The sequence below is a fragment of the Pholis gunnellus genome (assembly GCF_910591455.1).
Source record: "Pholis gunnellus genome assembly, chromosome: 4".
NCBI classification, from domain to species: Eukaryota; Metazoa; Chordata; class Actinopteri; order Perciformes; family Pholidae; genus Pholis; species Pholis gunnellus.
Window position 1 is genome coordinate 2,870,767 of NC_136530.1, and position 20,060 is coordinate 2,890,826.

At 40.0% G+C, this 20,060-nt stretch overlaps 5 protein-coding genes across 6 annotated transcripts; 3 read left to right on the top strand and 2 right to left on the bottom strand.

Annotated features, from left to right (window-relative positions):
* Positions 1-103: 103 nt before the first annotated feature.
* cep19 (centrosomal protein 19) lies at positions 104-1,813 on the bottom strand. The gene is made up of 2 exons (XM_079157519.1): positions 1,560-1,813; positions 104-1,042 (listed from the first exon to the last, which is right to left on the bottom strand). The coding sequence occupies exons 1-2, from the start codon at positions 1,687-1,689 to the stop codon at positions 696-698; spliced, it is 477 nt and encodes a 158-aa protein (XP_079013645.1). The 5' UTR covers positions 1,690-1,813; the 3' UTR covers positions 104-695.
* A 277-nt stretch (positions 1,814-2,090) lies between these two features.
* On the top strand, positions 2,091-4,984 carry pigx (phosphatidylinositol glycan anchor biosynthesis, class X). The gene is made up of 6 exons (XM_079157363.1): positions 2,091-2,217; positions 2,733-2,826; positions 2,905-3,040; positions 3,127-3,337; positions 3,895-3,992; positions 4,102-4,984. Exons 1-6 carry the CDS (start codon positions 2,154-2,156, stop codon positions 4,237-4,239), a joined length of 741 nt encoding a protein of 246 aa, XP_079013489.1. The 5' UTR covers positions 2,091-2,153; the 3' UTR covers positions 4,240-4,984.
* Positions 4,985-6,008: 1,024 nt separating this feature from the next.
* Positions 6,009-13,776, top strand: pak2b (p21 protein (Cdc42/Rac)-activated kinase 2b). Of its 2 annotated transcripts, XR_013767053.1 has the most exons (16): positions 6,009-6,216; positions 7,374-7,678; positions 7,758-7,864; positions 7,962-8,112; positions 9,327-9,358; positions 9,448-9,561; positions 9,650-9,782; positions 9,904-9,967; positions 10,682-10,730; positions 11,206-11,318; positions 11,420-11,537; positions 11,839-11,938; positions 12,022-12,218; positions 12,405-12,542; positions 12,665-12,802; positions 12,845-13,776. XR_013767053.1 is itself a non-coding variant. In XM_079157660.1 (15 exons), the coding sequence occupies exons 2-15, from the start codon at positions 7,489-7,491 to the stop codon at positions 12,749-12,751; spliced, it is 1,593 nt and encodes a 530-aa protein (XP_079013786.1). In that variant the 5' UTR covers positions 6,009-6,216; positions 7,374-7,488; the 3' UTR covers positions 12,752-13,776. The 2 variants fall into 2 exon arrangements, 1 of the variants encoding a protein (XP_079013786.1); XM_079157660.1 differs by having other exon boundaries at positions 12,665-13,776.
* A 376-nt stretch (positions 13,777-14,152) lies between these two features.
* rpp21 (ribonuclease P subunit p21) lies at positions 14,153-17,243 on the top strand. Its single transcript, XM_079157251.1, has 5 exons — positions 14,153-14,285; positions 14,376-14,476; positions 15,141-15,223; positions 15,698-15,823; positions 16,543-17,243. The coding sequence occupies exons 1-5, from the start codon at positions 14,229-14,231 to the stop codon at positions 16,635-16,637; spliced, it is 462 nt and encodes a 153-aa protein (XP_079013377.1). The 5' UTR covers positions 14,153-14,228; the 3' UTR covers positions 16,638-17,243.
* A 148-nt stretch (positions 17,244-17,391) lies between these two features.
* Positions 17,392-19,230, bottom strand: aqp12 (aquaporin 12). Its single transcript, XM_079157250.1, has 3 exons — positions 18,495-19,230; positions 17,748-17,864; positions 17,392-17,660 (listed from the first exon to the last, which is right to left on the bottom strand). Exons 1-3 carry the CDS (start codon positions 19,087-19,089, stop codon positions 17,533-17,535), a joined length of 840 nt encoding a protein of 279 aa, XP_079013376.1. The 5' UTR covers positions 19,090-19,230; the 3' UTR covers positions 17,392-17,532.
* Between the last annotated feature and the right edge of the window lie 830 nt (positions 19,231-20,060).

Here is a 20,060-nt window from a genome sequence, read left to right on the forward strand (position 1 = left end):
GTATTTTGTAAAATTCAGTATTTTATAACAAATAAATATTCACTATTATTCATGCGTTCATATATTTCATTCATTGCAGTTTGAAGTGAAACGCTTTGTGTGTTTAAAATGTCCTTTCAGCCTTAAAAGTACCTGATGTCTTTTATTGCTGCTGTTATTTAGGAACTCTTTACAACGATCCACTTCTACTCATATCCAAAACTCTAACTTGCCACTTTATTAGTTTTAATTAACTTAAATGTAACATTCATGGAGGTTTTAATGTTCGCTGTTTGTTGAAACTGTTTTAGTTCAACTTTATGGACATTTTGGGTGCTTCAGTCTGCAGATTTGTTGAATTGTGTTTCTAATATCTAATCTACCCTTATTGCTTGTAAATGAGCAGAATGTTGTTGCTATAACTAGCTAAATGTTCACAACATTGAGTCAACACAGCTCTCAAACCGCTTTAACAGAACACGGAGGTTTAATCTATCGCACGGTTGTTGCATTAGACTGCATCAGTTATAGATACCTGTACCTAATAAACTGGCAGCTTATTGTGTACTTTACTGTGTGCAAGAAGAGCTGCCCAGCATCAGATGCTGTGTGACTTTAGATGGACGGTGTAGTAAACTTGAGCTGTGTCAGATGTTCCTGTTATCTCAGAACATCTGTACCGTCTGCTGGGTCAGAGACCGGAGAACAGAGGAGTTTTAAAATCCATCATCAGACTCTTCGTCCCAGCTGCACTTTTCTTGGGTGGTCTTTCCAAAATCCATTTCCACGTCGTAGACAAAGTCGGGATCGTCTTTGTGCCGCCGGTTCTTCTCGAACAGTTCGTCCATCTGGCCCTTCTTGCGAGCCAGCCCGTCGTCGTCCAGTTTGTTGAGGTCTTCGTCGGGGTCCAGGCGGAACGAGGCCAGGCTGTGCTCCAAGCTGAGGCCTTCCATGTGATCTCGCAGGATGATGTGAAGCTTCTCCAGCTGGCTCTGGGGCACATTCTCCAGGTAGTCCCTGTGCCGAGGGTGGTTCTTCAGCCTTTCTGCTGCCATGTTGTAGTCTAGAGGTAAAGGAGAGAGATCGAGGATTCAACAGGGTCAGATTAGCCAGTTAGGGGCCCCTATTTACCCCCCTGTTCCTGGTGGCTTAAAGTATCCAGCAAGTGTTCATTTCAGTATCCCCAGGGCCCCAGAACCTTATGTCTTCCTGTCCAGTTTGAGGAAATTTGATTAAACATATTAGGGACTATGTATAATGTGATGGTTTTGATACAAATGAAGGACCCTCCGTTATAGTTGTGCATATTATTCCCATTTAAATTCAGTTAATGTGCAATAAAGTTGTCACAAGCTTATTGCCAAGTTGCACATCTGGAGCCTTGAGGGCCCCTGAGGGTCTGAACCCAATATTATGCTGAGATAGCGAGATAATGAGCAATAACTGTAAACAAACAAACACAATTGTAGCATCTGAAGAGGGCCTGCTGGGATTCCAATGGTAATATTTTAATATATAATAGATTATATAATTCATAGAGTACTTGCTGCTACGAGTATTCTATTATTGTCTTGCCTTACCGGAATATTTCGAGAAGTTTCGCACAGGTATAACTCTCTTTCGCACACGTTTAGTTTCCGTGTCTTCATAGACTACAACTATGGAGGGAGGACTAAAATGCACTCCACACCGCTTTGCCTCGAACCTCATCTTCTGTTTACGTCCGCAGCGCTTCTACTTTTAACCGGAAGTTCATCGGTAAAACAGTTTAACCATAATAATTACTACATTTCATAAAAGCACTTCACAAGCGAGCTTCAGGGATGATGCGTTGCCTGGGAGTCCGTCGACGAGTCGGTCCCGAACTTTTCTGTCTTGGCCGAAGCCTGTGTACATTTAGTTAATATTTTAAAGTAATATTGTTTTACTCACCATTAAAATTATGGATATCTGTTTGCCTAACCAACACCATTGTATACGTAATTATAGCATCAGAGTTAACCCACAATAAATTACGGTCTATTTTTTCTTTCTAGTCAGGCACTATCGCAGCTTACCCAGAAGTACAACGGGGTCCTTCAATGTTCATTTCCGTAAACAGTTTGAAACAGAGCATTGAGAAGCTTAATAAACAGGCAGTCAGACGCTTGTTGTCGTTCACCATCATTATTTTGATGTATTTTGTACTTGTTTCTTTGTTGGCTTGTTTATCGACATGTCATTGTTTTATCGAGAAAGGTAATATCACATTTTATATTGTTAGACCTCTTGAATTAAACGGCTAAACACTCATTAGTTGTGTGTCACCAAAACCTTCAATCTAATTCCTACAGGCTGAGGACAGAAAGTAGTAGTTTTTATGAGTAAAATGATACATTAAACATTTTTGAAATTGTATTATTTTTTTAAATTATTGAATTATTTAATTTATTAGTTAATTATTTTTTATTTTATTATAAAATAAATATAATATTAGTGTAAATAGTAGCCTCTTCTCTCATAAAGAAATACGTTTTAAAAAGTGTAATGAAGGATTACGTTTTCAATTAAGTGTCATCAGTCTCTTGGGTCTAAAATAAAGTACAACAAAAACATTTCTATTTGATTTTTAATTAACCTTTTCTGTGATCCTCATCTCTTTTTTTTTATCAGAACCAACAAAGAATGTCAGCCATAGATATATTACTGAAGTTGTAATATTAAACAGTCTGCTCTGTCAAGTCTTGACCAATAAAACCTAAATATGTTTGCAGATGTGAAGAAGAACGAGAGCCACTGTGGTCTTCTAACGCGGTGGCTTGACTCCTCGCTAGTTTCAGTTGAGATCACCAAGAAAGGTTTTCACAGGTACGTACGGTGTATGTTCAAACATGGAGCCATAACCATCTTCAAGGCTCCTCGTGAGTGATTCCTGATGTGTTTCAGGGAGGTGGTGACCACGGTTGAGCTCAGCCCAGATGTGCTCAGTGGGGTCAGAGTTGTGCTGGTTCATCGATGGCCCAGAGGTGTCTTTGTTGATCCGTACCAACTTGCATCCTTGAGTGAACAAAGCGATTGGCAGGTAAGATTGACAAAACAAAGCGCGTATACTACACACCACATTCATGTTCACGATTTTGTATTAAACTATGTGTTCCCCTCTGTAAGATATTACTAGATTCAGCCATCGACCTGGAGGTGCCTGCTCACCAGACTGCGGGATTCGTCACGTATGTGTACCCCTCCCTCGATGGACCAACTCCCACATTAAAAGTAACAATTCCCATTCACGGTCGCTACCACGAGCCTTCGTATGATGGAGGAACGTTTACATCTGTCGACATAGAACATCCAGAGCTGCTGCTGCGGACTGAAAAATGTAAGCAGTTCATTTTGATTCTGTAGTCATGAATGTCTCTCTTCTCACAAGCTATATAAATATATGTTTTAATAGTTTTTAATATATATATGTTATTTTTAGTTGAGAATAGTCCAATATCTTATCTGGTTAAAACAATAACTTGACTATTAAAGGTTCTTTGTCAGAAACTTTAGCTGAGGGAGACAGAAAATGAAGTGATTGTTTGAAGGACTGCAACTAACGATTATCTTCTTTATCGATTAATCTGCTGATTATTTTATTGATGAATCTATTAATTGTTTGGTTCAGAAAATGTCTTAAAATAGTGAAAAATGTCCATCACAGTTCCTCAAAGTCCACGGGGGAATGTCTTTAAATGTCTTGCTTTGTCCAGAATCCAAAGATATTCAGTTGAATATGATACAAAACAGAGGAAAGCAGGAAATGACTGCATTTTCTGCCATTTTTACATATAAAATTACTGTAACAATTAATCGATTATCAAAATAGCTGGCGGACATTTTTCGACTCATTCGTTGCGGCTCTAAATGTTTGTCCTCTAAACTTCTTTCTAGGTACGCAGCTCCACAACGTAGAGCCTCATGCTGTCGTGGACGCTCCCTGTACTCACAACAACTCAAGCACATGTTCGTGGGTTAAACTCCAGCATCAGGTCTATATACATCTTCTCTTAAGTGGAAAAAAGGTCCAACTTTTTGATGAAACCAAATGTCTATTGTTGCTTTTCTTCTATCACTCTAAAGTCCTCTTGTGTCCTGTAGGAGCGAGGCCTCGTGGGTGTTCAGTTTCCAGTGGGTGACGGGTCTTTGGTGACGCCCGTGTGCGCTGGAACTCTTCTGGTCACAATGCTCTGCTGTGTGGCTCTCTCCAAACACATGTGGAAACATCGCATCATTTAAACTACAAAACAACATATCTCTTATCAAACAGCTCATGATGCTGTACTTATACAGTTCTGTCTGATGCCAGGATCATCCTGACATCACTATGATCCACGTTTTCTACATAAAACAAAAACACCACAGATAGAAAAGTTCAAGTGTATATGAATCCTTTAAAATGAGAAATACATAGAACAACTTATCATAAGGAGGGACACAAATAGAGAATCTATTTTACATCAGTCCAGGTTTCTAGATTAAAGCAGTTCCTGTTTTCTAAGTAGTAAGAAGTAATCCAGTCAATAAACAGCTTCTTTGGATAGGCTGTGTTTTGATGAATCCAGCTTGCTGTGAAAGATTTCCTATAAGATTTTATAATCTTGGTTGAGAAGTAGAAGCGTCACACTTATTTATTTTAATTAAGGCACAAAGAGCTCAACTCGCAATCAGACCTTGAAGACTTGGTGCTGGATCCTTAATGTAGATGATACAAAATAAGATTACAGCAATAGAATTAGACTTTTTAATGTTGCTACACAGACGTTTAGTGGCAAGACGTTCTTCTTTGTGTATTTCAACTTCTTTATTTCCTCAATTTGAAGCACTTCTAGAGCCACAATTCATGTTCTTTTGACATCTTTTACCCAAACTCCAAACAATATTTTAAACTGACTAATAAAAAGCAGAGATCAGCTCTCTCCACTTGTGTGTAGATTGAGCACAATATGTATATTGATGTAGATAATTGGTATAAAAGAATGTGTACAAGAAACAAGCTTTCTGTCTCTTTATTTCTATCTTTGTGGATGTTTTCTTTTTCAGGTTCACTCAAATCAAGAAGAAGGTCAGAGGTCATAAATGATGTGGAAGATAAATCACGTTAATTTCCTTCTTGAACCTTTTAACTAACTAAAAACACATGTTGTGCAACCACACATTGTTCCAACACAATCAACTTTACTTCTCCTTCCCACAGACACGAAATGTGTCCGGCTGTTGGAAATATATATAAAATGAGGTGCAAGACATCTTGAATATTTACATTTGATGGCCATGAAAACACAGAGGGTTTGAATATTACAGTCAGTATAAACGTCTTTTAGCTTCAATGAAGGACATCAACAAGCTGATGTTTACATTTACATATTTGGCAAATCACATGTTAAAGTGTGTAGTTGATGTCAGTCGCCATTCTTTTTCAGAGATCATACTGTGATAAATGTGTCATCGTATTGTTTTGATTTTGGATCAATCTACTCTTCAAGGAGGAAGAGCTTCGGTAGATAATAACAATAGATATAAAATAAAATGTAGTTCATAAACTAAAGGAAACGAACTACTAAAAGGAAAGCAGGTATACATTAAAATCAAACACTATTACTGAGGCCGTTTACAAGATATTTAGTCGATGCTAATAAATGCTATGAAATTGTACATTATATCTGAATTTAGAAGAAAAAAATAATAAAAACAAAGAAAATCCTATTAACATATCTACAATATATCTGAATTAATAAGAAAACTGGATAGAAGGAAATTACAATGAAAATATATATTTTTTAATGCTATAAAAAAATGTACGATATATCTGAATTATGATAGAAGAAACTATAAAGTGTATCTTTCTAAATGGTTTAAAGACTATTATCTCAGAGTATTAGGAGTATTAGGAGTATTAGGAGTAACAGAAACCAGGTAAACTTCTCACTCGACCGTTATTTTGAAACATTCATTGTTTGGCTCAGGGCTGGGTCGTAGTTCCGTTTCCCTTCTCCTCATAACGGAATTATCCAAGGGCCGAAACAGATAGAAGAAAAGTTGCATTGTAAATAGTTGTAGCCACATCGTTTTTACTCACTTTATAGTTGTACCGCAAAGGCCCCACGTGACACAGAGGAACTACTTTTTTAACGGATTTACAAACGTTTTCCAAACCGTCGAGGATCGTTTCGTTGAGTCAAGTTCTACCAAACTTTAACTGGTGTGGACTCTCCGGTGAGCTCTGCTCCTCGTTAGCAAAATAAAGCAAATAAAGCACATTTGTTCTGGATAGTGTGGAAGCATATGTGTGATTTTGACAAAACTAAATATTGGCAATATTAAGTTGTCGTGGGGAAAACCCAAAACTTTGGTTATCAGGCTAGTTAGCATTAGCTTTAAAGCTAAGCGCTGTTCTCGTAGGATAGCGAGCAGCAGTGGTATAGCTTGTCATGCTAACGTTAGCTTCCAGCTAGCTAGCACAACTGTTGGCCAATTAGTTCATGCTAACGTTAGCTTCTAGCTAGCACAATTGTCAGCCAAGTAGTTAATGCTTACGTTAGCTTCTAGCTAGCACACTTGTTAGCCAAGTAGTTAATGCTAACGTTAGCTTCCAGCTAGTACACTTGTTGGCCAAGTAGTTAATGCTAACGTTAGCTTCCAGCTAGTCGCCCCTGTTGTTAACACTTGTGAAATGCAATTATTATATATCTGTGTTAATGTCCTACTATTGTATTTATCATTTAGTTTTTTTAAGTGTCTGGAATAAAGTTGAATTGAAAACATAAATATTAGCATCAAAATATACTTTTAAGTACCGAACAGTAAAAGTACTTATTATGCAGAATATTTCAGAATAACGTGTCAGAACATACAATGTCCCTGGATTATAATTACTGATATATCAATGTATAATAATATAATATCATAATAAATGTTGCTGCTGGTTAAGGTGGCGTTAATTGTAACTACTTTATATATTGCATTGTAGCTTAAATTCACAATAAAACATCTTATTTTATTAGTTGAGTTATATTTTGTTAATAATCTCAAATCTGCCAAGTAACTAATATTGTCAAACATATGTAGTGAAGTAAAAAGCACAATATTGTTCTCTGAAATGTTGTGGAATAGAAGTATGAAATAGCATAAGATGGAAGTACTCAAGTACAGTACAAGTACTTTAAAATGTGTACTACGGCAATTGAGTAACTGTACTCACTATTGTAGCCCAAGATGACGGTGGTGTTCCAGTACTCCTGTAAACTCTACGGCTTCAATAAAACACGTCACCGTCTTGTTTTATAGGAGAGATTGCTTCCTCACATTCTGCTGTGTTTTGTAAAGTTTTTATTGTATGTTTATGGTCCAATGAATGTCTGGCTTTCTTCCAGGTACCACTCTGTGCTTCCTTCTGTATTCTGCCGTCGTCCTCGGCTCATCCTCCCGTGAGCGCATGAGCACGGCCGGGCCTCCTGCTGATGTGAGCGCCGCAACGAACCTATAGCGATGTGTGATAACGGCGACCCCGAGGACAAACCCCCCGCCCCTCCGGTCAGGATGAGCAGCACCATCTTCAGCACCGGCTCCGGCAAAGACTCCCTCTCGGCCAACCACAGCTCCAAGCCGCTGCCCTCGGTGCCCGAGGAGAGGAAACCTCGCAACAAGATCATCTCAATCTTCTCCGGGGCGGAAAAAGGTGAGATTGGTAGAAAGGTATTTAACTTTAAGTGTGTTATTGTGTTTGGCCAAATTGAGTAATTTTTGGTTACTTCCAGGTGGTAGAAAGAAAGATCGAGACAAAGAGCGACCAGAGATCTCACCACCTTCAGATTTTGAACACACCATACATGTTGGGTTTGACGCTGTCACGGGGGAGTTCACTGTGAGTTTTTGGGTTGTTCTCACACATATACACATGCTTTAGTCTTTTACACACGTCACATGTTGTTCTGACAGCACGTCGTCGTTGTCAAACACAGGGCATGCCAGAGCAGTGGGCTCGACTACTCCAGACCTCAAACATCACCAAGTCGGAGCAGAAGAAGAACCCACAGGCCGTGCTCGACGTCCTCAAGTTCTACGACTCCACCGGCAACGGCCGTCAGAAGTACCTCAGCTTCTCGTCTTCTGGTGAGTCTCCAGGTCAAAGTCAGACATTAAGTTTATATTTAGTCACCTGCAGGGAAATATGCACTTATAGCAAGTTGTTATATTCAAGTTGAATAACAGAATCGTTTGTAGGTGCAAGTTAATTATCGCCTAAAATTATACTTTACCCCTTTGTCTTCAAGTAGATAACATTATTTTCTTTCCTCATAAAGAGGAATTTGATCAATATTATCTTCATGTAAAACAATGAGTGACCAGTTAAACAGTACAGCGTGTTAGCCTCGAAATAAAACCCTTTGAGAACACCGACACTGAACAGTTTGTAATCTCCAGCCACCAAAGCTTGAGTCATGTGCTCTTAGGTTGTAAAAAGTCCTCTTTACAAAGAACAAAACACAGGGCGATGCAGTTCAACCACACTGACAATAGAAAGAGACAAACAGTTGAGTTAGACTGTCAGCAGTCATTGGTGAAAGAAACTGGAAGCTGAGCATCAAACCGTGTGCAGATTTAGATCGTAACCGCTTCCTGTTTCAGTGTCAAGTGCACATAAAAATGGCTGTAAAAAGATGTAATTAACAGGCAACCTGTTGCTTCAGCAAAGCTCTTGATCAATAGAAACAGAGGGCTAGTTTCGGTTTCGCACTATTGGAATACCAGCTGAACAAATCACAGTTTAAAGTTGTTCAGTCTAACCTCTGAGCAGACCGCAGACGGTCCAACTGAATATTTAGAGCCCAGTTGCACCGCTGTGGTCCAGTAATGATTGAGGGTCACTGACGCTGGAAAACTAATTCAAATCAAAATACTTCCAACTGTATTTATCAGGCAGCACTGTTGGTGGACGTCGACTAAACTGACATTTCAATCATTTATTTCTTCTTCTTTTGGGGCCAAAACTATTTCAAATGCAAATAATATATTTGGTGAATTATACAGTTTAATCCGTGTTAAAGTAGTTATTATTGAAGGAAATAAGGAAAATATCAATATAACAGGAGCTCTATACCCACGTTGTAAATGTCTTTCTCTTTATTTCCTGCTGGCTTTGCTGAAGTTTATTGGCGCACTTTGAATTAACATACAGACCGATATGTATGAAAAATGTCCTTAGTGGTTAATCGTTAACATCCTTAATAAGCCGTGATGCCAAACCTTTAAACGGCAGCGTATGTTAATCTGTGACTAATCTGAGAACTTATAAAACATCTTTTTTTGTTTTTGTTTATTGACAGAAAAAGACGCATTCACTCCAGGGCCTCAGTCTGTAAGTATTGTTAAAACACAGATTCTGTTGTATTTTGACTATGTTTTGTCTCATAGAGACTAAAAACCGTTTCTTTCACTCTCAATCAGCCGGTGAAAAAAGGCAGCGAGCCGTCTTCTCCGAACATCAAAGACATCGACGACGACGACGACGATGAAACTCCTCCTCCGATTGTGGCCCCGAGACCGGAGCACACGAAGAGTGTGAGTCCCCTCGACAGCATCAAGGGCCTCTTCTCAAACTGGAAATGTATTTATTTGTTTGTCTTCTGTTTATTGTTTTGCTGTTCAGATGTACACTCGCTCCGTCATCGAACCCATCCCCGCTCCGAGCTCGTGTCCGGACGGAGACGCTGCCTCGAAGGCTGCGGACAGACAGAAGAAGAGGGGCAAGATGACGGACGAGGAGATCATGGACAGACTGAGTAAATGACGAATTCATTACTAATCCTACAAATCTGTCGGTTCAATAATACAGCAGTTTAAAAATGTATCTTTGTTGCAGTATTGTTTCCTTAACATGTGTGAACGTTATATTTCTCACAGGAACGATCGTCAGCATCGGGGATCCCAAGAAGAAATACACCAGATATGAGAAAATCGGTCAGGGGTGAGTACAGATCCAACAGAACCTTTAGAACCTTTAGAACCTTTAATAGGATTTGAGTTTTAATGTGAACTACTATCATGAATAATACTTTTAGGATAATAATAATAATAAAATCTGTTCTTTTTGTTTTGTTAAGAAACATTACATTTCTTAAACACAAACACATACTCTTCCTCTTACTTGCAGTGTTATTTATTTTATTTATAGATTGTTTTGGTGAGAGTTGCCGAGTGTTGGAGATGTTGCCTCTAGAGATTTCTGCCTTCTCTCTAAATTAGTGCGACTCGATGGCATTCTACATTTAAAAAAACTCCAGAGCCGGTTACTCAAGATAGTCCATAGACTTTGTTGTGAGCAGTTCCATGGAGGAACTACTTTCTGTCAACCGAACTACAGCCGCTAACCGTGTCACATGTCCCGCATGTCTTAATCAGAAGATGCTGCATTCAGAAAAAGGCCTAATTCTGAATATCCAGGCTAGAATACAGAATACGCTGTTTATTAGTATCAGTGTAATAATAGTGTGCATGTAAATGTAATCAGTGTTTATGAAGCCAGATACCTCCAACGAGATCAGAACTATCCAATGATACAGATTGTAGAAGTGTTATCATTCTAAATACGTCCGTGAACAAAACGTTTACAGACTAGTTTGAGTGGACCGTTGGTTAAAATGTGGACTGAAGTGAATCGCTCGTCTCATTTGTCTCTCAGGGCTTCAGGAACGGTGTTCACAGCCATCGATGTGGCCACGGGACAAGAGGTAAAGAGTGACCTAATGGATGAGGAGAGACTAACCAGGGACACAACATTAAGTAGTGGAATAAATGACTCATGGAAGATAATAGTCAGAGCTGCCACGGTGGCAGCGAGTGATAATTATGAGATGATGTTAAACTGACCCTGTAGTTAAAACAGCAATATCTATTTAAAGTTAGATAGCATTGGTCAGCATGCTGTATCGACAAAGTACCTTGAATTGAGCAAGAGTGTGTTTCATGTTTTCATGAATTCATCTTTTCATTTGTCAGACGAAGAACCTGTTTTCTTCTTTCAAAAGAAATACTTTAGTTTAAGAGAGAAAAGAGAATCAGAGAAATCAGTTAAACGAGTATAGATCATATACTTATGCGTTCATAATAAGGACCGAGGGAAGATTTGAAATGTTGGATGTTCTAACTTACGAATCACATTTTGTTTATTCTAAATATCTGCTCTCTGACGCGTTCTTGTTACAGGTCGCCATTAAACAGATCAACCTGCAGAAGCAGCCGAAGAAGGAGCTGATCATCAACGAGATTCTGGTGATGAAGGAGTTGAAGAACCCAAACATCGTCAACTTCTTAGACAGGTAGGACTGAAAGTAAACCTAAAGACATCCATCACAATAACATGGCTGGACCCCAGTGTGTGACATTGTGTGTTGTGTGTGTGTGTGTGTGTGTGTGTCAGTTTCCTGATGGCGGAGGAGCTGTTTGTGGTGATGGAGTATCTGGCTGGAGGCTCGCTGACAGACGTGGTCACAGAGACCTGTATGGACGAGGCCCAGATAGCCGCTGTCTGCAGAGAGGTACGCTGCTCTCGTTACTACCAGGACTGTATGAAAAGAGGTCAAAGTCACACTTTAGAATATTTTAATAATATTATTCTAAATATAGCGTTCACTTCAACTGATAGACATTCTTTTAGGAGTCTAAAATACGTCCACAGCAGAGCATTACTTTGCTCCCGTGCTGGTTCTCCTGTCTGTTTCTATGAACTCATCTACTGTAGTAGAACCTCACACACACACACTACAGAACATCACTACTGTCCCTTTAACTCTCAACAGCGTCTCACACTCTCTCTCCTCTTTGTCTCCATACCTGCAGTGTTTACAAGCGTTGGAGTTCCTGCATGCGAACCAGGTCATTCACAGAGACATCAAAAGTGACAACGTGTTACTCGGGATGGACGGCTCCGTCAAGCTGAGTAAGTCGCTGCACTGACGTTGAACTCGTTCTCCGTAACTTCGTATTTATTACTTTTCTTCTTCTTCTTCATGTCCTCGACAGCCGACTTTGGCTTCTGCGCCCAGATCACTCCGGAGCAGAGCAAGCGCAGCACCATGGTGGGAACGCCTTACTGGATGGCTCCGGAGGTGGTTACCAGAAAGGCTTATGGGCCCAAAGTGGACATCTGGTCACTGGGTATCATGGCCATTGAGATGGTTGAAGGAGAGCCTCCCTACCTGAACGAGAACCCACTACGAGTGAGTGAAAGCATGTTCTATCCTTTAGTTATTTCAAAACATGAATTCAAAACAGATCAGACTCTTTAAATGTCCTCGTTTTGCCCCGTTTGACTTCATTAATTTGCTGTTTCTTGTTATTTCCTGAAACTAGATTTCACCGTTGTTCTTGTTGTTTTTTCCTCCTCTGGTCTCCTCCTCTGACAGGCTTTGTACCTGATTGCCACAAACGGCACACCTGAGCTCCAGAACCCGGAGAAGCTGTCTCCGGTCTTCAGAGACTTCCTCAACCGTTGTTTGGAAATGGACGTGGAGAAAAGAGGAGGAGGCAAAGAGCTGCTGCAGGTAAAACACACATAACTCTTCTTTCTGTAAACTTTTCTTGTTTTGATTTTTTTTTTAAAAGTGCACTTCATTAAAATGTTTTTCTCCTCTTCCCCTTCCTCCTCCTCTTCCTCAATGTGCAGCATCCGTTCCTGAAGTTGGCGAAGCCGCTCTCCAGCCTCACGCCTCTCATCTTGGCAGCCAAGGAGGCCATGAAGGCTAACCGTTAGCTCGTGAAGGCTAACCGTTAGCCCATGAAGGCTAACCGTTAGCTCATGAAGGCTAACCGTTAGCCCATGAAGGCTAACCGTTGGCTCATGAAGGCTAACCCCATTGCTGTGCACAGATACGTGCCAACCGTTTTAGAATATTTGTTTTGTTGTGCCAGACAATAGGCTGAGAGTGACTCTCCACTCTTGAAGCACCAGCCTTAAGAAGCCCTGACAAACCTCACTGTGAAGAAGACCAAAAAGAAGAAGAGCACAACTCCACCGCTGTCCATATGAACTCTGTCCTCACTCAGATGTCAGAGGTCAAACTGAAGTGCTTAGTTTCCGAGTCGGGCGTAGTTATTTTGTACAACAGATGTGGTGACAAGTTAGAGCTCGTGTTTAACTTGGACTGAAGAAGATGCCTAGTTCTACTTTTAGTTTGTTTGTTTTTTAATCAACGGCCTTAAACAAATGCAAAACGTTGCCTAATGTATTGTTGATTGTGTCGAAGTTTCTCTTCCTGTGATTTTTACTACCTTTGTAATTTACCTTCTCAGCTTCTCAGCGTCTTAGTTTATTTTGATACTTGAATTTCATATTTGTCCCTTTTCTTGTGATGTAGTTGGTCTCACTCAACAAACACTCTTTGCTATTTCCACATCGTGTTTTATGGACATTTTCTCCGTTTTTGTTTTTATAGGAAACATTTCTGTACATTTGTCATCATGAACACACCTGACAGACCCCCCCCCCCATTAGTCTCCTGATACCTGAGCTGCACCTTACAGGCAAACTTTTAAAATGTTAGATTGACAGGGTTTATACTTTCTTCTCTAGTGTTGTTATATGAGTATTGTACGTTGAACTCTGTCCTTTTGTGTTCTTCTAGACTAATCAAATGTGTTTTATGTGTATATTGTGTACTTAATGTTTAGTTTGATTTTCTTTTAAAGTGGCCATATCATAGAGCTGTCGAAGGCTGATGAAGACAATTTGTTTATTTTTTTCTTCTGGACGACTAACAAACTTGTCTGCACACTCAAATAAACTGTTTGTGTAATTGTTGTGCAGTAATATCACCTTATTGTATAAAACAAATATGAGACTATAGCAATGTAAATGTTGCAATACAGCATCGATAACCATTTATAACCATTTATATCTGTACTGAATGAAGTGGAACCAATGAAGACTTTAATTAATTTATAGTGATAGCTTTATGCCTTTAACTTTATTCTCTACAGGAAGCGCAGATATAAGTTTAGGATGTAAGTGACAGAGCGCGAGCTGTCTTTATTTTGAAGTAGGACGTTCACAACCATTTTTGAAAGCAAGTTTATTTTTTTTGTTGGTTTGAGGTTATTTGGTGCTTTTATTTTGGAGGTATCGCCCGGAAGTGTAGCCGTGTTTGAGGTCCGGCTGCTGTAACGTGAAGCGGCTGAACGGAAACTGGAAACTTCTACTGAATTTTGTTTTTCCAGACTTTTGTGTCGAAATGGCAGCCCAGATGAAAGACAAAGACGCGTACCAAAGAATGAACTATCTTTACCAGGTAGGAAACAACCAAAGAGGGGAAACATTATCGCTGTCACGATGCTAACGGTAGCTGTCACGATGCTAACATGCTAACCTCTCTTTCCAGGCTGCACACTGTGTTTTATCACAAAACCCGGAAAATGTGGAGCTGGCTCGTTTCTACTGCTTCACACAGAAGACCATCGCGAGGCGTTTAGTCCTCAGACAGTGAGTTTATCTTTTAATGTCCACTAGTGTTTATTTTGAAGGCAGATTTCATGTTTTATTTTCTTATTTATTTTTTTGCACAGGGATCAAATGTACATACACATACATTAATAATTATTACATCTTTAGGCTTCATCATTAAACAGATGTGCCTGTTTGTTTACATCAACAAAGCCCATAAAAAAAAGAATAATTCAACTAAAACGCAGTATTTACTCAAGTACTGTACTTTTAAAGGTACTTAACTTGAGTATTTCCATTTGTATGCTACTTACTACTTACATACTCCAACACATCTCAGGGGAAAATATTTTACTTCTTTTTATTTATCTGATAACTTTAGTTACTTTGCAGATTCTGTTTATTAATATATAATATAAATCAACTAATCATTTATAATGCATTATTCCAGATTAAAGCCAGCAATATGTACATTGACACCGATGACGAGCATTAAGAATAACTCTAGAAACAGACCATCTTCTCTCTGATGGTCTCTTTAGTGATGGAGGTCATAGAGGATCAGGACTAAACTGAGACTGGTTCAGGACCAGTTTAAAAGCTCCTCTCAGTAACTTTCAGCCATCAAGAGTCTAAGAAGTCTTACTTGTCCATAAATAGATTTTTTTTTTTTAACATCTGTTAATTGTGGATTTTATTGCAGAGACCCGTCGGTAAAGAGAACGTTATGCAAGAAGTGCTGCTCGTTGCTCGTCCCGGGTGTCACTGCTTCAACAAGACAACAAAGTGAGTCGGTTCACCATTTATACTGAGGGTCCAGATCTATGGCTTTATATCTGTGCACCATTCCTGTGGGAGATTTAGAGTACAGAACAATATTTATAAATCTATATTTTGCAAGCACAGCAATTACATTTTGAAAATAAGTTATACACAAGCAACAATTATTTCATTTGAGCAAACAAAGATGTATTTTGTGCTCAATAAATGAATTTGCATGTTTGCTAATGTCCATATTAACGTGCCATAATAACTCATATTGGATAAAAGCAAACATGCAAATTAATTTACTGAGCACAGATTATAGTAATAGAATGTTTTCCTTGCGTATAATTTCTCCTCAAAATATAATCTCTTGCTCCGGCACAAATAAACGCCATAAACAGTTAATTTATGGGTTTAATCTCTATTTGTCGGGTAGATTTAAAGACGCGTGTTCAGACACACTGACCTTCTTTGTGTCGACTTTGTGTTTTTTAGGAAAAAACAGGAAGACCCGCTTCACTGTGGTGAGGTGCCTCAGCTGTGAGCAGAGCAAGACGCTGCTGAATGATCCGGATCATTGTTTGTGGGTCGACCGTCCGGAGGCTCAGCAGAAGCAGCCAGGTGACAAAAACCCCGACTCGGCACTCTGCGCCGGCCTCACAGAGGAATGTCTCTGTGGACACACACTGTACTTATCTAAACAGCAGTCTGCTCTGAAGCATCGTTTCAACTCCCAGTGAGGCAACAATGAGTTAAAGAGGGGAAACACTTGGGGATGCTTTTAGCGCTTCCGTTATTTTGGTCTCCAGGAAAAACAAAACACGGGAAACCTGTTGGTCTTTAGGCGCTGCAGCATTTATTTCTGCACAAACTGCAACTCTCTCTCTGACTCGCTCTGTCTCTCTCTCTTTCTCTCTCTTTCTCTCTCTTTGTCTCTCTCTCTCTGACTCTCTCTCTGACTTTGTCTCTCTCTCTGACTCTTTCTCTCTCTCTCTCTCTCTCTCTCTCTCTCTCTTTGTCTCTCTCTCTGACTCTGTCTCTCTTTTTTCTTTCTTACAACTGGCTCTAGAATGGCGCCAAATCCTACAGACTGCACCTTTTAAGTAGATCTGCAGTGCATTTATTTTAAACACAAAAATATATCGGCTAAATAAATGTCTACAGGTGATCAAAACACTAAACTTTGTTTAAAAAATAAATGAATGAAAAAGAAACTGTATCATAAAGCAGCATCTACTTGTTTCTGAGAAAGAAGGAACTTTTGTAAACTTGCATTAGTTGAAGAAATGCATACCATTAATCACGTCTTGGCTCTGACCATCATGTATTCTTTCTTTCAGGCCCTTCTGCTAAAAAACAACAACCAAAAGACAAAAAACCTGCTGAGTCAGCGTCTTCTAAACCCAGAGCTGCTCAGAGCAGCGGCAGCACGTAGCAGCAGTTCTCCTCCTCCGACCGGGAAATATGAAGAACTGGGATTACTTTTCTTTTTGTTAGGAAATGTGTAACTTTGTTCCGTTATCCACAATCTCTAATCATGTTTGGCCTCTGTGAGATCATCTTCAGTATCTTTCTGCAGCGTGTGCTCGAGTTGTTCAGTATCAGTTATAACTCTAACAACGCCTAGAATGCTGAATCTGTTATCGAGTCTATGCACCGATGTGATATCATGTTATTATATAGTTTATAAGCTCCTTCACGCTACACGGGAACAACAAAAACACGCGTCACTCGCTACCTGATCCAAACATCCTGCCTGATCACTACTGCTCATGTACAAACTAGTAACACACACCTGTGATTGAACACTCGTGCGCCTGACTTGCTCCCTGTTTCACTTTGAACAACAAATCTGTTGAAATCAGCAGGAGAGCTAGTTAACGTTAGCGGTTAGCACAGTCCTCCTCTGCTAAACGTTAGGTTGATGGTAGGTTTTAACGTTATCAAGAGGTTTTCAAATGTAAAATTACGTTTTTGGCGTGAAACGTGAATTACATTTATTTATTTATTTTTAATTCGTTTTTAACACTGAACAACTAGTTCAGGTAAAGGAATGGAGACTGATCAAATAGTTTCAGAGCCTCTCTGTTGGTCACAGTGTGGTTCCTGATGCTACCAGCAGATGGCACCATGTGGTGTTCTGCACATTTAAAGTGTTTGTTTTATTCCTAAAAGTAGAACTCCATCGATGGAAATGAAAGGATTTATTGAAAATTGTTGACAAGAATATTTAACATTTTCTGTACAGTAAAAAACTCTTGATTCATTGTCAGCTACTTTTTCCTTAAAGGTTGATTTGAAAAGAAATTTAAAAAAAGTTGCCGTTTCTTTCACAGTTTCTTCTTCTCTGCGTTGTCGCCCTTCTTCACTCGGAAACGTGTCTTCTGAGAGTACAGAAGGTTCTTGGCAAAGATCCTCGGGATGTGGCCCATGTACACGAGAAGAGCCAGAATCATGCCTAGAAAACAGACGTTCACTGTAAACGGTGCGTTCGCTTGTTAAAGAGCCGACGAGTATATATATATTTCACTTTAATGTAATTCACCTGTGAGAGAGCCCAGCCAGTAGACCACCGCGTACTGTGAGAAGGTGAATCCAGGACACTGGAAGGTGAGGCCGTAAGATAAGGAGGGACTCATGTAAGCTGAGGTGTAGCCTTTGGCTGCAAAAAGAAAAGAATTGACAAATACAGTTAATGTTAGCCACTGTTTATTATACAGATTAAAGATGCTTTTAGAGAAAGAGGCTGAAACAAGTCTATCAATTCACACTTGAAGCAGAGGATCACATGCATGACTGGTGACGTTCAAAGGGACTTTGGTGTTTTGTAAAAGCTTAAACTGAAGCACAAACCTGATCGTGAACATCAAAAAACTATCAATGAAATGTCCAGTGAAGGAGATTAATAGAAAAGGCTAAATTAATACTATATTTTCTTCTCTTTTAAAGTATTCTTGTAGCTTATTTGGCCAAATTCATAAACGGGACGCATGACTGGTGATGTAGTAATTGAAGTAACTAGAGATGGAAAAGGGTTGCAGGTGATTTACGCTGCCGTTTATAAAGAGTATCATTATGTGAATGCACGTAAACTTTGACCTCGGATGAGACTGCACATGTACTGAGCCATAGCAGAAATACCAACGTGTCTGTTCTGCACTAATTTACCGTATGTTGATGATATTCTTTTTGTTCCAGTTATTTTCCTTCACTCATTTTCTCATAACAAGCACGTTTCTTTGTAGGAGAGGATTTTTTTACAAAGCAGGGACCAGGTTCCCCTGAGTCTTACCTATATGGGCCAGGAAGGTGAGGAAGACCGCGATCAGGGGCACGCGGATCAGAGCAGACCTGCGTCTCAGGTTCAGAAGGACCAGATGTAAGACGAGCGTGCAAACGCACTCGGTGAAAAAACCCTGAAGCAGAGAGACAACCAGAGACGTGCTGCACTCGCTCGCCATCAGGTTTTTGATCATGTGCATGTCCGTCAGCTCCAGACTCCAGTAGTATGCGGCCACGAGGAGGGCCAGGTGGGCCCCGAGAAACTGGGCCGCGACGGCCAGGAGAGTGGCCAAGGCGGTGGCCTCCAGCTGCAGGAACTTCAGCACGACCAGGGTGGGATTCCCCGACGCGTCGCCGCAGATCACGCCGTGTGTCAGCAGCACCAGGAACAGCACGGTCAGAGTCACGTCAGGACCCAGGCCCCCGGCCCACTCGCCCACCTCCACGATGGTCTGCACCTCCAGCCGACACGCCACCAGCATGAAAGAGGACGCAAACTCCAAAACGAAGCCGAACCGAGGCCATTTTCTGAAGAGCGTTTGGATCAGGGCCGCAAAAATGACAACAGCCAGGAAGTATCCCAGAGACGCGTTGAGCCCAGACATGGCTCTTTTTTACCCCCAAAAGAAATGAATGAGGGTTTGACCCAACAACTCCGCTGTCTGTTTGGCAACGTGGCACATGCACAGACACATTTCTTATCAGAGACACGTCAGGTTTTTTTATCCCACAGCCACCTGCCAAAATACACATGGGCCGCGACACAAGGTCAGGTCAAGAAGTTGGCCTTCAGTCGGTGGCGTTCATGTATAATTAGATCTCTCTCTCTCTCTACAGGATGGCACTTACTTCGAAAGGATACTTTTCCTATTAGGTTATAAAACACAAATGAGAACATATCACCCACTGGGTTCATACGTTTGGGGAATGTTGCTTGGATATGTTACAACCCGGCTCAAAGGCTGCTACGTACATGGGAGACCAGACGAGTGTCAGATTAATAAATAACCACATTTATTTAACGGATATTATTAACTAAAGATATCAACCGTGGAACGTCACTAATCAGTGACGTCGGTATGGGTGAATGTGTGGAAATGCAGCCATGGAAGTCCGTGTTCAGGTCGTTCGTGAGTCTTTGTAGCTTGAACCAAACCAGGCTCAGGTTTTTCTTTTAGCTTTTAGTTACTTTCTGCATAAAAAAATCGCATGATCTGATGCAGTACTACTAACACACCCAGTAGTATACAAGGTATCTATAATTGACTCCACATTGAGGAACATTAAACTGCTCTGACATGTTTTCATTGGTGATAAAAACAGATGAATATAATATTATATATATTATAATATGTTAAAGGAGCCATTCTGCATGATTAGTTATTTTACTTTTGATACTTTTAGCTGAAAATACTTCTGTACTTAAAATAACATTTTGAATCCAGAACTTTAACTTGTAATAGAGTATTCTTTAGAGTATTAAGAGTATTTTTACTTACTTCAGAAAAGGATCTGAGTACTTCTTCCACCACTGTGTGTTCCTGCTCCTCCATCTTATTTGTCGTCAGAAATACAG